Source organism: Gadus morhua, chromosome 8, assembly GCF_902167405.1.
Source record: "Gadus morhua chromosome 8, gadMor3.0, whole genome shotgun sequence".
Lineage (NCBI taxonomy): Eukaryota > Metazoa > Chordata > Actinopteri > Gadiformes > Gadidae > Gadus > Gadus morhua.
In genome coordinates, this window is record NC_044055.1 from 4787479 (window position 1) to 4803629 (window position 16151).

General features: G+C 45.7%; 1 protein-coding gene across 5 annotated transcripts in view; it reads left to right on the plus strand.

Annotated features, from left to right (window-relative positions):
* Positions 1-16151, plus strand: part of LOC115548201 (zinc finger MYM-type protein 1) — a 100470-nt gene that overhangs the window by 3408 nt on the left and 80911 nt on the right. Inside the window, exons 3-4 of one of the 5 annotated variants that reach the window (XR_003977543.1) lie at positions 5877-5962; positions 6245-6277. The exons of 3 other annotated variants lie outside the window; for them this stretch is intronic. Coding sequence is in view for 1 of the 2 variants with exons in the window: in XM_030362660.1 (XP_030218520.1) it covers positions 12197-13873 (1677 nt within the window). In the remaining variant the exon portion in view is untranslated. Of the gene's footprint in view, positions 1-5876; positions 5963-6244; positions 6278-12044; positions 14308-16151 lie in introns of those variants that run through there. One more of the 5 variants, XM_030362660.1, reaches the window with a different exon arrangement.

A 16151-nucleotide genomic window follows, 5' to 3' on the forward strand; every position in this document is an offset into this window, starting at 1 on the left:
TGTTACCGAGCTGCCTAGAAACGGCCCGTTGGGATTCTCTCCGCGGCTTTCTTTTACTTCCGGTATATGGTGGAGCATGTACTTTTGCTGGGAGTCAATGGGAGACCGTCATCAACTTTTGCTGCGTTCCTGGACACGCTTGGGTCGGGGGGAATGGATAAGATTGCAAAATAGAGTTTGAGTAGAGAAGTAGATGGACAGAAAGACATGATACCATTTATATATTATGTATAAATTATATATATAAATTATCCATAAATTATATATATATATATCAGTTTTTCCCCTATATGCACCTAGCAGCGGCGGTACGCCGTGCTGAAATATGACCGCCGCTGCTGAATTTCTTTTTTTTAACTAGAGAAGAGGAGAGCTTCATATTAACGGAGGAACTTCCGCAGATTCTGAGTTTGCGGTTCAATAGATCATCAGTGAAACATCGTTGCGACACAATTGAGTGTAGTAACCGCGAGAACCAGCTACAATATTGTTTTCATCCAAACGAGCCGTCTTTGGCGAACGGTGAACTGCATTGGCTTCTACGAGCAGTCGGCTTTCAGCCGCGAGTTTAGGGACCGTCTGCAAAGTGCAAAACTGAATTGCATTGTCTTCTACGAGCAGTCGGCTTTCATCCGCGAGCTTAGGGACAGTCTGCAAAGTGCAAAACTGAAAACGACCACAATGGTAAAATTTCAATAGCGTCGCCATTCTTCTTCTAGAGCCCCAAAACTTGCCTTAGCCCACCCTATCGTTTCGTCGTGAAATCTAATATTCAACCGTTTTTTTTACACGAGCAATGAGAGGATGGATGCTGTACACTGATGAACAGGCTCAAATGGGCTAGTGAAATCGAGCGCAACCTTGCTTCAGGAATCTCGAACCTCGGATTGGTGGGTGGGCGTCTCCTGTTTGACAAAACCAAAAACGCAGCACGAGCGCACCTATCATAGTTTCTGCTGTTTTGTCTGTCAAAGAGGCTAGCTAGTCTTTATCAGAAAATCCACGATTTCTAGTTGTGTTATAACATGACCTGGTAATAATAATACTATAATTTTAAAACCTTGACATAATCTGTCAGATGTCTATTAAATGACAGTTGACCACAAGACGATTCTATATATGCCTCTTCTTGAATTGCTTCATGCTTTAGTCAGCAGAGCCTTGTAATGCTGCGTAGCATGATAAGCATGATTAGGTGCAAGGAGCAGAAAAATATCAAATATATGTTGATATGGGTGCTCATTTTCTGTTGAAAAAAAATGCTGGCATTAGTTTATCAGCTGAGGGCGTATTCATTGCCATAACAACGTGAGCTAATCAACAAGTACAACATGTTCTAATAGACTCAGGCAAACGCCCTCAGCTGATTAAAAGTGTCAGGGGGGTCGTGAGCGGCAGAGGGGATTTAGTGTCTTATGTATTTATTTATTTATTTTAAAAGGTTACTTATTTTATTTTAAACTTAAGACCAAGGGTCAGAAGTTTTACAAGAATTTTGATCTTACAAAGTCATGACAGAGGGACTTGGTGTCTTTATTCATGCTTGAAAGATGAACATATATTATTTTTTTTGAAAGGGAATAAGCTGATGAAGCTGACAAGTGACCAATGTTTACTTTTTAAAAATATTATAATTAAATGCAAACCCCAGTTCTCTGTTTTGAGATTCACACAGACTTAGCAGTCTGGTTTAAATGTTACAAATTGAGTTAATAAACTGAAGTTGGAAATAGTTTTAAGTTGTTGCAGATGTTATCTCCGTTCATTTTATTAATCTAAATAAATAAATATTAGCAGGTTCTCAATAGTAGGCTATTTCAATTCAGGGAGGGCGTGATAAAATGTCTGTCTCCTAGGGGGGGAATGAAGGAAAAATGATTGAGAACCACTGGTCTAGAACATGTTGTACTTGTTGATTAGCTCATGTTGTTATGGCAATGAAAACGCCATCAGGGCTCTTTATGGTCTTACTGCAACCTATGTTTTTAAAAATATATCTCTACTTATTTCTAAGAAATTTATTTTTAGCAAAAATGTCAACATACATTTTTTTTACCAACATTTTCAGTAGCGTTGCCATTATTGACTCTAGAGCCCCAAAACTTGTTCAATAGAGGCATGGCCTATTTATGCTCCTACTACAACCTTTGTGATGGGGAGGGAGTGGGAAGATGCATTGGTTTGAGGCACAGACCTTTTCGATTGTTGTAGTATTTGGGTTATGGGATTTTAATGTATAGGGTGGTTGTTGATATAAATATTTTTTGTTAAATAAATGTAAATAATGTTTTTAAAGATTATACTTGTAGTATGTTCAATCTCTCCTTATTTCTCCTGCTCATTAATGTGCAAAAATGTACTGTATGTATGTTGCCAGTAGACGCATAGAAACCTCCCGGCAGGGTGCGCTTTGCGAGCACACAAAAAAAAATTGTGTGCGAAAAACATAACATTTCCCCTCCGCTGCTGCAACTCCATCCTAGGGGAAACACTGTATATATATATATATATATATATACATATATATATATATATAATAAGTAAGGTGAGTTATAATATATAATTGGTGAGTTATAATATATCTGTGATTTATAATATACAATTGGTTAGGTAGCACCGAAGCCATAGTAGACAGAGTGACAAATTGACTGAATTGACGTCAGCACCAAGATTCTAAATGCCTCAAAATTCTAAGCAACAGGGTGTTTCACATAGGGGTTGTAATACTCATAAAAGTAGGAGAAAAAAAAATGCGCTAGACAACCCTTTATTGTGGCAAATCAATTCTATGAGGTCAAACAAATTAAATAATAAACAGTAAAAAATGACATAATAGGGCCCCTTTAAGCTCTCACAGCATAACCATATAGCTTCGCCACATCGGCGGGAAAAACGCGGCACACGCAAAGTACATCCATGGAATCAGCCGTTCAAAACCAGTCTGCATGAATGTATGACAACTAGATGGCAGGGGATGCGGACAAGGAATACACCGCAGGGGGGAACACGAGAGCCCTAGCGCGCCGCATACTAGTAGCCTGGGCGCTTAAAGCGTGGAACAAGCAGGATACGGAGCGGGTGAAAAGTGTGCGTGTGTGCATGTGTGTGTGCGTGTGCGTGTGCGAGTGCGCGTGTGTGTGTGTGTGTGCAGGCGTTATCCGATTACCTGGTAAACATGTAGGCTACGGTAATATTCATACTGGTTTAAATAATACATTTTATAGTATTTCCCATCGTTGCTGAGCAAGAGTTTTGTTAGAAAGATCAGTGATAAAAACAAATAAAAGCCCGGGCTATTGAAGTTTAAAGGGGACCTATTGTGCTTTTTCGACTTATATGACCTATAAACGTTGTTATAATGATTGATAGTCATGTTTAACCATACACAAAAAATGACGTAGATTTTCGGGAAACTCTTCCTCTCATCTGGGCGCTTTCAGCATTCTCTGTCAACGCTCGGTTTCGTCCTTCTCCGCCCCCTCGCCCCCCTCCTGCCAACCCAACTCCGTTGTGATTGGTTACCTTCCTTGAAGCGCGCGCGCGGGCACATTTGACCAGGCATATGGGGCCGCGGCAGGAGTGCCTCTACGTAGATGATTTCCCGTAAATGTGAACAAGTGAATCGCAAACGTTGTCCCGAGTGTTTAGCGCTCTGCACAGCCACCCCAGACTGTCAGCAGGGAACACGTCGAAATGCATGTACGTCATTATTTGACACTTTAGTATGGTTAAACATGACTATCAATCATTATAACAACGTTTTTGGGTCATAAAAGTCGAAAAAGCATAATAGGTCCCCTTTAACGGTATCGCTGTCATGCACCGATGTCAAGTGGACCGGGGTGAATTCATTGCGGGTCTCTCTTCTTATATCCACCTTCGATATTTTATTACTGTCCTTACTGCATGAAACAGCATTATCGACGAGATGCGCTATGCATAGAGAAGAAAGAATACCGACGTTGAATTTGCAACATTTTGCAACAAATCATTCTAAATCTGCCCATATATGGACAAGGTTTTCACTCGCTACAATGTTGCATCTGTGGCTGCGGGTAATTCAACCACAAAGAAGTAAACTCTACGGGGCTATTTTCAGCATTACGTTTTAGTTTTCTTTGACGGCAAAGCGATCCGGGGCGGGCTATTGCCCCGAATGCCCAGGTCTAAAGACGCGCCTCCTAACCCACAGAAGACGATGTACCACAATCCACAATAATTTTCCCGTTTGCTTTGCAATCAATATCCACAAATTTATATTTTTTGCTTGTGGCTGCTAAAATGATATCCACACTTACGCTTCACATTACGTATCCAATGAACCACAAATATTGCTTACTTGTCCTTCGTAAAAGGATATCTACACGAATATGATAATGTCACGATGCACAAATATACAAAATGTTAAAAAAAGTATGTGTTTTGTAAAATGCTATCCACACACTCACTTTCAGAACAGATTAGGACATGTGAACTCGCCTGTACGGTGTACGCATTTGTGGATCTCGTCGAGTTGTGTCCTAAAGCCGCGGCCACACCAAACGCGTAACCCGCGTAAGATTTACGCGCGGAACGCAGCTAAAATGTTGCTTGACCCTTTTGTGTCAAAAATGGTCCTACGCAGCTACGCGCCTGTGGCTGGATTTAGGAGTCCGAGGTAGGAAACCCAAACGCCGCCGTGTTTGGGTGAGTGATAGAGTTTAGATCGGGTTAGATTAAATAATCTCGGATATATATAACAATAATCGGGTTAAATAACTTCACATGGTGTGTCTGGTGTGTTTCCAGCATTCGTAGTGTTGATCAGCAGAGAAATAGTCCGCCAAGACGTTGAGGTTGCTTAGCAACCAGAGACTCTGTCCATGCAAGTGAACGGAGCGTTCACTCTTCGTCATAACTATCAAACCAAACATCCTTCACATTCACCGAGCGAACATTATGAAAGTAAAATGCACATTTCTCGCTAAAAATGTTTCCATAAACGCATTTAATAGGGTAACTATGTTACTATTTCCACTCAGAATAAAGAAAGATGTCGGCCGTATGCTTATGTGCAAGCGTCACTACTCTCTGCCAGTGACGTCGGGTCAAGCTCCACGCTGATTGGCTATCGCGCATATGAGCGTTGAAAGTTAAATTTTTTTAACTCCGGGCGTAGGCGCGTAGGTGTCTATATACGCAGCTCATACGCGGCTAAAATGTTGCTTTAGCGCATGTAACGCATCTACGCAGCTCATACGCGCGTTAACCAATGGTTCCCTATGGAAAAATTGCCGATTTTATACGCGTCTTACGCGGGTAACGCGTTTGGTGTGGCCGTACCTTAAGTGTACCGCAGCAAATCTGGCTGCATACTTAGCATCCACCTATAGAGGGCGACATGTGCACCTGTAGACTGCAATATCGCCAAGGCTATTTCAAAGGCACTGTCGTAGTTTATTTTACAAAGTTTCGCTTTTTGATCAGCCGCGGCAATCATTTAATTGAATAATCATTTTGGCTGTCAATTACAGCTGTGTGAAATGCAACAATTCTAAATGGCTGAGAAACTCAGGGAGGGAGAAGGTTGTTTAGTTTCAAAATCGTTCTATTCCCCTCACTCAGTCACTCACAGTCTCTCTCTCTCTCTCTCTCTCTCTCTCTCTCTCTCTCTCTCTCTCTCTCTCTCGCACACGCACACAATGGGAGTGTTACAAGTGTTATTTAGATCTGTTGCTTAAATGACACACAGAGGAACAATCGACAGATGAATAGATCCAGGCTATTTTCTTTATTATTCTCCACATTCACGTATGCATCATCGGCTAATACGTTTAGCCTACTTGTTACACTTTCATGTTCTTTTGATTAAAAATGTTACACCATCTTTTTCATAGAAAATCTACGGAAACGTGCGACAAACCTTCATTGCATCTGCTCAACCCCCCATCCCGCCAACTGACTAACCAGAGGAACAAATGTGGTGAGAACAATTGGAAGCATTTTATGAATTAGGTTTGCTTTCTTGTGTGGTGGATAAAATGCAATACTTTAACACTTTCAGAAAATAGGAAAGGTAGAGAAAGCCGGACTTTGAAAGATAAAGACTTCACTATCACTTGCACTGAAGTAATAACGAAAAAACATGAGTTGGTTTGCCAAAGAACTCAGGGGATCAGGGATCAGCAAATAACATCATAAAGGATCAACCTCTTAAACAGTTGCATTATGATTATTGTACTAACAACCTTTTTGTTGATTTAAGATTTTCAGTAGAGTTCTCGAGTCCTCTCAATAGGTGGGTTTCCCGTCTAAAAACATGTTGGCTGCATGCGCAGCCAAAGGCAATAAACCGTTTGGTTTACATAGACTGCTGTGCTCAGATTAGCGACCACAGGATTGTAATCAATGAATCAACAGCATTGTGTTGCCATTTTCCTTTGAAAGCCTGATAATGGAATAATTAAATGCTTTTCCCAGAGGTAAATGTAGGGTAATGCATGAATCAGTTAGATAAATTCAAATTAAAGTAGCTTTAGTTAACTGAGTAATAAATGCATTATGAACTTGGCTTTCGCCGTTTAATTTTGAATGAATACAGTTTAGAGTATTCATTAGATGGATGCAGAACAGCAGCCAATATTAGCTCTATAGGCCTATGTAGACAGGTTAAGACAGGAGCGGGTAGGCGTAGCTGGCGGAGGCACCGGAGAGTGTTGCGGTCCGGGGGTGGTCCACTGGCGAAAGGATAACACGACGTTTAGGAATCACGAAATCAGGTTAGGGAATCGAAGGTCAATGTACACACGTCAGCCAAAATACCGAATGAGACGGAATAATCTGGCGCCGACGAGAAGTCCCCGCCAGGCTTAAGAAGGCGTGTGATTAGTTGATGAGGTCCAGGTGTGCCACGTTGCGGTGCCCAGCTCTGCTCGCCACGCCCCTCACCTGTCTAAGAACCAATGCCTGGGGAGCAAATCATAGAGCAATCGCGACAGTACCCCCCCCTCAACGGACGCCTCCTGGCGGCCCACCAGGCCTATCTGGAAAACGTTCATAAAATTCCCTGATAAGCTCAGGATCCAAAATAAAGGATCGGGAGACCCAGGACCGCTCCTCCGGCCCGTACCCCTCCCAGTCCACCAGAAACTGGAACCCCCTACCCCGTCTGCGTGCATCCAACAGTTCCCGGACAGAATAGGCCGGGTGGTCATCGATGAGCCGGGGGGGTGGAGGGGGTTCGGACGGAGGAGTGAGAATGCTGGCAGAAACAGGCTTTAGCAGTGAAACCTGGAAGACTGGATGGATGATGAGCGCAGGGGGTAGCTTGAGCTTGATAATACACGGATTAATGATACCGGAAATCACATACGGACCAATGTACTTGGGTGTCAGCTTCTTACACTCAGTCTGAAGGGGCAGGTCCCGGGAGGAGAGCCAGACGCTCTGCCCCACCTGGTAGTCGGGAGCAGGAGTGCGGTGACGGTCCGCCATCTGCCGGTTCCGGGCCGCCGTGCACGTGAGTGCCTCCCTCGCCTCGCGCCACACCCGGCGGATGCGCCGGAGATGTTCCTGGACTGACGGGACCGCCACCACTGTCTCCTGCACCGGGAAGAGTGGAGGGTGGAAGCCCATAGACACATGGAAGGGAGACATAGCTGTGGCGGAGCAGACCAGAGAGTTCCTGGCGTATTCGATCCACGGCAGGTGAGTGGACCAGGAGACGGGGTGTTCGGCGGCGACGCAACATAATGCCGACCCGAGGTCCTGGTTAGCTCGCTCTGTCTGGCCGTTAGTCTGTGGGTGGTAGCCGGAGGAGAGACTGGCCGACGCCCCTAACGCCTGACAAAACGCCTTCCAAACCCGTGAGGAGAACTGCGGTCCCCGGTCCAACACAATGTCCTGGGGGATACCGTGGAGCCAGAACACATGCAGGACCAGCAGGTTCGCCGTCTCCAGAGCTGAGGGGAGTTTTGAAAGCGGAACAAAATGCACAGCCTTGGAGAAACGATCGACAATAGTCAGTACGACCGTATTACCGTCTGAGGGCGGGAGACCAGTCACGAAGTCCACAGCTATGTGCGACCACGGCCGGTGTGTAACAGGTAGAGGGCGCAGAAGACCAGCCGGAGCACGGTGTGATGATTTGCAGCGGGCACAGATGGAACAGGCAGCCACGAAATCCTTGGTGTCGGCAGCCATGGAGGGCCACCAAAACCGCTGTCGGAGGAGAGAGAGACAGCGGAGAAACCCTGGATGGCAGGCAACTCTGGACTCGTGCCCCCACTGGAGAACAGGCGTGCGGGCCGCCGGCGGAACAAACATCCGACCCGGAGGGCAACCCTCGGGGGTAGGTAGTCCTTGCTGGGCATCCAGCAACACCCGCTCAATCTCCCATCGGGCTGCCCCGATGACACAGGCGGGAGAGAGAATCCTTTCCTCCACCGACTGCAACACCGGGGAGTCGTACTAGCGAGAGAGAGCGTCGGCCTTGCCGTTCTTGGAACCATGACGGTAGGTGAGGGTAAAATGAAACCGACCCAGGAAGAGAGCCCAACGTGCCTGGCGGGAGTTCAGCCTACGGGCGGTCTGGATGTAGGCCAGGTTCCGATGGTCCGTCCACACGATAAATGGATGCGCCGCTCCCTCCAACCAGTGCCTCCACTCCAGCAATGCCAGCACCAGTGCTAGCAGCTCCCTGTTACCAACGTCATAGTTAGTCTCAGCCGAGCTAAGTGACGGGAGAAAAAGGAACAGGGATGTAATTTGTTGTCCAGCGCCGAGCGCTGGAACAACACTGCTCCCATCCCAGAGTTGGAGGCATCCACCTCCACCACGAACTGGACAGCTGGATCGGGATGACACAGTACTGGAGCCGAGGAGAACAATTTCTTAAGCCGCAGAAACGCGGACTGAGCCGTCTGCGGCCAACCGAAAGGAACCTTAGTGGAGGTTAATTGGGTTAGGGGAGCAGCCACCCGACTATAATCCCTTATGAACCTCCTATAAAAGTTGGCAAATCCCAGGAACCTCTGTAGCTGTTTCCGAGTGGTAGGAACCGGCCACTCAGAAACCGCGCTCACCTTCTCAGGATCCGCCTGCAGTTGACCCCTCTGCACCACGAAGCCCAGGAAACTGACCGAGTCGGTGTGGAAGGAACATTTCTCCGCCTTGACGAACAGCTTGTTCTCCCATAACCGCCGTAACACCAACCGAACCTGCTGCTTGTGTTCAGCGAGGTCCCTAGAAAAAATCAAAATGTCATTGAGATAGACTACTACAAATCGGTGTAACATATCCCGCAGAACGTCATTGATTAGAGCCTGGAAAACGGCTGGTGCATTTTTGAGCCCGAAAGGCATAACGAGATATTCGAAGTGACCCAGTGGAGTGTTGAATGCCGTCTTCCATTCGTCCCCCTCCCGGACGCGAACCAGATGGTAGGCGTTCCGGAGATCCAGCTTAGTGAAGATGGTGGCCTGGTGAAGAGGAGCAAAGGCAGAGTCAAGAAGAGGAAGAGGGTACTTGTTCTTGACCGTGATGTCGTTTATTCCCCTGTAGTCCACACAGGGGCGCAGGGATTTGTCCTTCTTCTCCACAAAGAAGAACCCTGCTCCCACGGGAGAGGAAGAAGGACGAATGAGGCCGTTTGCCAGTGACTCGGATATATAGTTCTCCATGGACTCTCTCTCCGGCTGAGACAAGTTGAACAGTTTGCTGGAAGGCAGGGGGGCACCGGGCAACAAGTCAATAGAGCAGTCATAGGGACGGTGAGGGGGCAGGGACTGGGCCCTATCTTTACTAAATACCTCCTTGAGGTCATGGTAAGAGGAGGGAACTCCAGAGAGGTCTATGGGGTCAGGTGAGTGAGGAGGAACGGCACACTTACTAGGGGGCGTGGCCGATCGAAGGCAGTGAGAATGACAAAAAGTGCTCCAGCTGACTAAGGATGAGGTGGACCAGTCAATGTGGGGGTTATGCAATCTCAGCCAGGGAAGACCGAGCACAACGGGGAACGTGGGGGAGGGAATAACAAAAAAACGAATTAATTCCTGATGGTTGCCCGAGAGCAGGAGTGAAGCAGGAGTGGTACGGTGAGTGACCTGAGCCAAGAGGCGGCCATCCAAGGCAAAGACCTCCTTGGGCTCAGGGAGTATGTCCAGTCTCAGCTGGGCCTGAGAACAAAAGTCAAAGTCAATAAAGTTCTCATCAGAACCCGAGTAAATAAAAACAAAAAAAGACTTGAAATGCTGAAGACCAGGTAACTGACCCGGAACTAGGATCCGCTTGGGGGAACCCGGAGGACCGGCTACTCGGCTCACCAGCGGCCCCCTGGAAGCTGGTGAGCCTGCCCTTTTACTGTCTGTGGGCATGCGTCAAGAGAATGACCCCCCTCCCCACAGTAAAGACAGAGATTGTTCCTAGTACGACGGTGACGTTCTGCAGAGGGCAACCGCATTCTCCCCACCTGCATGGGCTCGGCCCCGAGTCCTACATCGGTGGAAGAAGCGTTGGGAGCAGAACAAGACATGGGGTTAGACCGAGCGACCGGCCAACCGGTAGATTCAGAACCAAGAGCGGCGGGCGGAGTGTCGGGGTGATTGCGTCCCTCCCTCTGTCTCTCTCTTAATCGATTGTCCAAGCGGGAGGCTAAGGCAATGAGTTCGTCTAACGAGTTGGTCTCGTCCCTAACCGCGTGCTCGTCTCTAATACGGTCGGTTAGTCCCCTCAAAAAAACGCTTTGTAAAGCCGTCTCATCCCACCCACTCTCCGCCGCGAGAATACGGAAACTTAATGCAAACTGAGCGACAGAGTCCGAGCCCTGACGCAGGGAGAGAAGTCGGCTAATGGCTTCCTTTCCCCGAACCGGGTCAAATACCCTCCGCATTTCGTAAACAAAATCGGCATAGGAAAGCGCGAGAGAGGGTCTATTAATAGAGTTCGCTACCGCCCAATCGGCAGCCTGGTCTGATAACAGACTCATCATAAACGCAGTCTTAGTCCTGTCGCTGGCGTAAGACAACGGCTGCTGTTCGAAGACTAGGGTGCACTGGTGTAGAAATTGCCTACAACGGCCTAACTCCCCCGCATACCTGACCGGAGTAGGAATAAACGGTTCGCGGAGCTGGCTGGGTGAGGAAACGGGCGCCGCAGCAGGGTAGTCCGACGCGGAGGAGACTGCCGGTCCATGGATCGAGCCGGGAGCGGCTAAGGAGGAGACCTGGGAGCCAATCTGCTCCATACAGGCTCCCAGCTCCGTCATGCCGACGGAGAAACCTCGAAGAACCTCAGAAAACTCCTGTAATGCGGCGTTGTGTTGACCGATCCTCGTGCCCTGCGAGGATAGCGCCTGCCGAACCTTGTCTGACTCCGCGGGGTCCATGTTGGCCAGATTATTCTGTTACGGTTGGTGAAAAGGTTGGTTAGGACCCAGGATGCAGAGACAGAGACAGTACGGACAATCCACGGTTTATTGTCAGTAAAGGAGAACTCAAAAGATAACCAGCGGGCAAGGCGAAGAAAGGAGCGGGTAAGCGTAGCTGGCGGAGGCACCGGAGAGTGTTGCGGTCCGGGGGTGGTCCACTGGCGAAAGGATAACACAACGTTTAGGAATCACGAAATCAGGTTAGGGAATCGAAGGTCAATGTACACACGTCAGCCAAAATACCGAATGAGACGGAATAATCTGGCGCCGACGAGAAGTTCCCGCCAGGCTTAAGAAGGAGTGTGATTAGTTGATGAGGTCCAGGTGTCCCACGTTGCGGTGCCCAGCTCCGCTCGCCACGCCCCTCACCTGTCTAAGAACCAATGCCTGGGGAGCAAATCATAGAGCAATCGTGACAAAAACCTCATCTAGATTATTTGTTTGGACCACAAAACATGTCACTGGATGTTCTGTGCACTTCCCGCCCTATTTTGGTCTTTTCCCACACACACACAAACACACACACACACACACACACACACACACACACACACACACACACACACACACACACACACACACATATGAATATACACAAACATGCAGAGGTTTTCCTGACATGTTTGTGTCTCATTTGCAGATCACATCGGGGATATTTCTACGAGAATCAACCTAGTTTCAGACAGGGAACAAACTGTTGATTGTCAGGGCTGACATTCCTGCTATCTTCTCAACTCCTCAGAAGAACTTACAACCGTTTGAATCAGTCAGAATTCTGAGAAGTTAACAAATATGGAAAGAACATTTCAGCAGAAGCAGTTGGCAGAAGCTGTTAAGAAAGAAGGCAGTAAGATTAAAGGACCTTCAGGTACTCTGGACGTTTGGACTCTTCCTCTGAAAACCCACCCCATGAATGTAGAGGGATGCAAATGCTTCATATTTGGAAAAGAAAACCTTGGTAAAAAGAACCGCACCATCATAGTTCTAGGAGCCACTGGGGCGGGCAAGTCCACCCTGGTCAACAGGATGATCAACTACATCCTGGGGGTCACATGGGACAATACATTTAGATTCAAGTTGGTAGACAAAGGCACGGCCAAGTCTCAGGCTCACAGCCAGACCTCTGAAATAACCGTGTACAAGCTCAACCACCGAGAGGGCTTCCAGATCGACTACTCCCTGACTATTGTGGACACGCCGGGTTTCGGAGACACAAGAGGCATAGAAAGAGATTGGTTGATTATGAGTCAGCTAGAAAATTTATTCTCGGCTAAAAGTGGAATCAGCGAGATTGATGCCATCTGCTTCGTGGCCCAAGCGTCTCTAGCTCGGCTTACAACGACACAGAAATACGTCTTTGATTCGGTGCTCCGCATATTTGGCAATGATATGGCAGAGAACATCCGGATTCTGGTGACATTTGCAGATTTTTGCACAAAACCTCTGGTTCTCGGGGCGATCAATGAGTTCGGGGTCCCATGTCCTAAAACTAAAAAAGGTTTACCAATTCACTTCAAGTTCAATAACTCTGACAAAATAATACCTGGTGCAAACAACGAAGATGAGAGCAATGACGATGAAGAAAATGAGGGGGATGACATTAAAGAAGATGGGAACAATGATGAGGATGATGAGGATGATGATGAAGAAGGCTTTGATAAAAAGCGTTGGGACATGGGAACCGAAAACATGAAAAAATTATTTTCTGATCTGAATGTCATTGAGACCAAGAGCTTGACCTTAACCAAGGAGGTGCTCAGACAGAGAGCTCAGCTGGAGATCTCCATTGAGAATATCCAGATGAAGGTGAAATGGGCCTTAACTAAACTTGAGGAGATTAAAAAAGAATCTCAAATTCTCAAAACACACAAATCAGAAATCAAAGAAAATGGGCAATTTGATTATGAGCTCTACGTTGACAGGCCTCTTAGAGTTCACTCCGAAAAATACTCATTGAACTGTCAGAATTGTAATGTAACTTGCCACAAAGACTGCAATGCAAATCTAAAGTATTGTTGTGTGGTCATTTCCTGGGGTTACTGCCAAAAATGCAAAGGCAATTGCAGTGTGACGGAGCATATCCTTGAGCGTTCCTACTGGAGCTACGAAAAGGTGAACGTTCAACGAAACTACGAGGAGCTGAAAAAAAGGTATGAGAAAGCCTCTAAGAAAGCCATGTCCATTGAGGACATCATCGAACAGATGGAGCTGGAGTACCGCCAACTAGAGGACGAGGTGGTCAGGCTGATGGAGCGCTCAGCCCAGTGTCTCAACACCCTGAAGGAGATCGCTCTGAAGCCCGATCCACTGTCAACAGCTGATTACATCGACCTGCTGATAGAGGGAGAGAAGTCAGAGGCCAAGCCTGGTTACCTGGAGCGCATCAATAAACTCCAGGATCTGAAGAAAAAGGCCATTACCATGGGGGAGGTTGCTAGTGGGGCCACAGTAGACTCAATTTTGCGGTAGGACAGTCCATTGATTAGTACCTCTCCCAGCGCAAACCCCCCGAAAAAGAAGTAAATATAGGTTATTATTACACGGCTCTTCTCAATGCTGTAGAATTTTCCGTTCACTTGCATGGGATTTATTTACAAGGATGCTCTTGATGATAATTAACGGAGTAATGAAATTGATGGAAATTAAACATGTAGCTAAAAATGTTTTCTTTTTAAACTTTCTTACTGGGTTTTGGCAGAGTAAATTGCTTAAAAACACCATGATATGTGAATGCATTTGTGAGCGTTCTTCCTTGCTTCACTGGTTTGTTTAGCTCAGATGCTGTGTGTGGAGCCCCTCTCTCTTCTCATTAATCTGGACCTGACAACCTGTTCGCTCTCTGGCTGAGATAACATAGAGTGAGACCCCTGTGATTCGCTCAGTCTAGATCACGATGTTGAAATTAAGTTTATTCCCCTGATTTTGATTTTGTTTCTCTTGTTCTGTGTACTTTAAATGCTTGGCAGCAGTCACTGAGTGTATTGACTTAATGCTTCTTCGTCATCATTTTTCAAGTTAATTGTGCAAATTCGTATGTGAACTTAACACACACTTCAGCACATTGGATTATGGCTGTGATGTGCTTTCATCATAAGATAAATACATTTCTTGTTATTTTTTAACTCATGTTTTTTTTTATTCTTTATAAGTTTATGAATGTAGATTTTAGGGCAATTCATGATGCATTACTTTTAAGTTTGGGTCCCGGGGAGACACAAATTTATCTTTTGGGTCTCGAAATGAAAAGGTTTGGAACCACTGTATTAGAGGACAAGAACCAAGGCTCTAAAACAATATTTACTAAAGTATAATCATGTTGAAGCATGCGTGTTACCTAAAAGAGAATTAAAGATGATTAAAATGATCTGTGTTGACTTAAAACCTTTTTATTTGATTGATGCCCATTGTATATTCTCCAATATTTGTTTTGTTTAAAGTTATCCTTTGCAGGCTGCCCCTTCTGGTCAGTTTTAACGAGGTCATGAAACCACCAGCAGGGGGCGACAGTCAGAGATGGGTTTGGTGTTAACTTTGAATAACAGACGCTGACATTTATCGCCCCCAGCCACAGCCCTTCATTTTATGTCAACAGAATGTAACATTTCCCAATTGATAAAACACTCTGTGATTGTTCCTAACACAAAATTAATCAAACAGTGTAAAATATCCAATACAATTTATTCTCTGGAACAAAAATATTGAACAAATATAAATTACAAAATGGGACTCCTTAAATAAAAAAAACCTTATGTTGAACATTAATTGGTTTTGTTCTCCTCACCCGCCAAATCCATTTCCCAGTCCCCATACTTGGCCTACCTATCGTTAGTAAGAATGTTTGATTGACTAGGCATACTCTGTCCAGGGCAATCGCTCTCAAACATTTTCTACGAATATATTCTAGTGTAATTCCATGTGTTTCAATAGGCTGACAGTATGAATGCATTACAGGATCATGTAGCCTAACATATTAATAGGCTATTGTCCATAGTCCATGTCATAGAGGAATGTGTGATGTTCGAGGCAAGTGTAACGCATCAGTTCAATTTTCAATTTCAAAACTTAAAAATAGGATAAATTGAATTGCCGGGGAAGCCAAACCCTGAGCATTTGCATGAAGTCACTAGCCTGGTAACACCAGACTTTGACATGGTCAAATTAAATCGACATGGACATTTGACCTGGACAAAATTAAATTGGGCAGGAAGCACATAGCTGGTTTAGAGCCAGGCTGTTTCCCAATGTGAGGGGAAGCATGCTCAACGACTGCCATTTTTAGGACGCTAGGTCATAGAACGCCGACAAGTACTGTTCCAAATTCGGGGCCTTTTCGCGTCCGTTATTTTTGAGAATTCCACGATTTTTCAAGGATACATCGATGGATCCTTAACGAGCCAAAATAGCCACAATCTTTTGCGTCCACACGCTGCGCGGGATATAAAAAAAAATGTGTATAGAAAGCAATACACATTGCTTTACACAAGTGAAGTTATTTGAACGTTTGCTTTTTATAAAATCATCTAAATGCAAAAGATTAACCTGTGTGATTTCTTTCAAACGTTTTTGCAACGTAATGAAAATAATGATGAGATATTTTGCATGGATTGATTTGTTTTAATTAGTGCTGTCAAGCGATTAAAATATTTAATCGTGATTAATCGCATTAATGTCATAGTTAACTCGCGATTAATCTATTCTAAATATCCCTTGATTTCGTGCTGCTAGCCTTTTAGTGAGATCAGAGAGT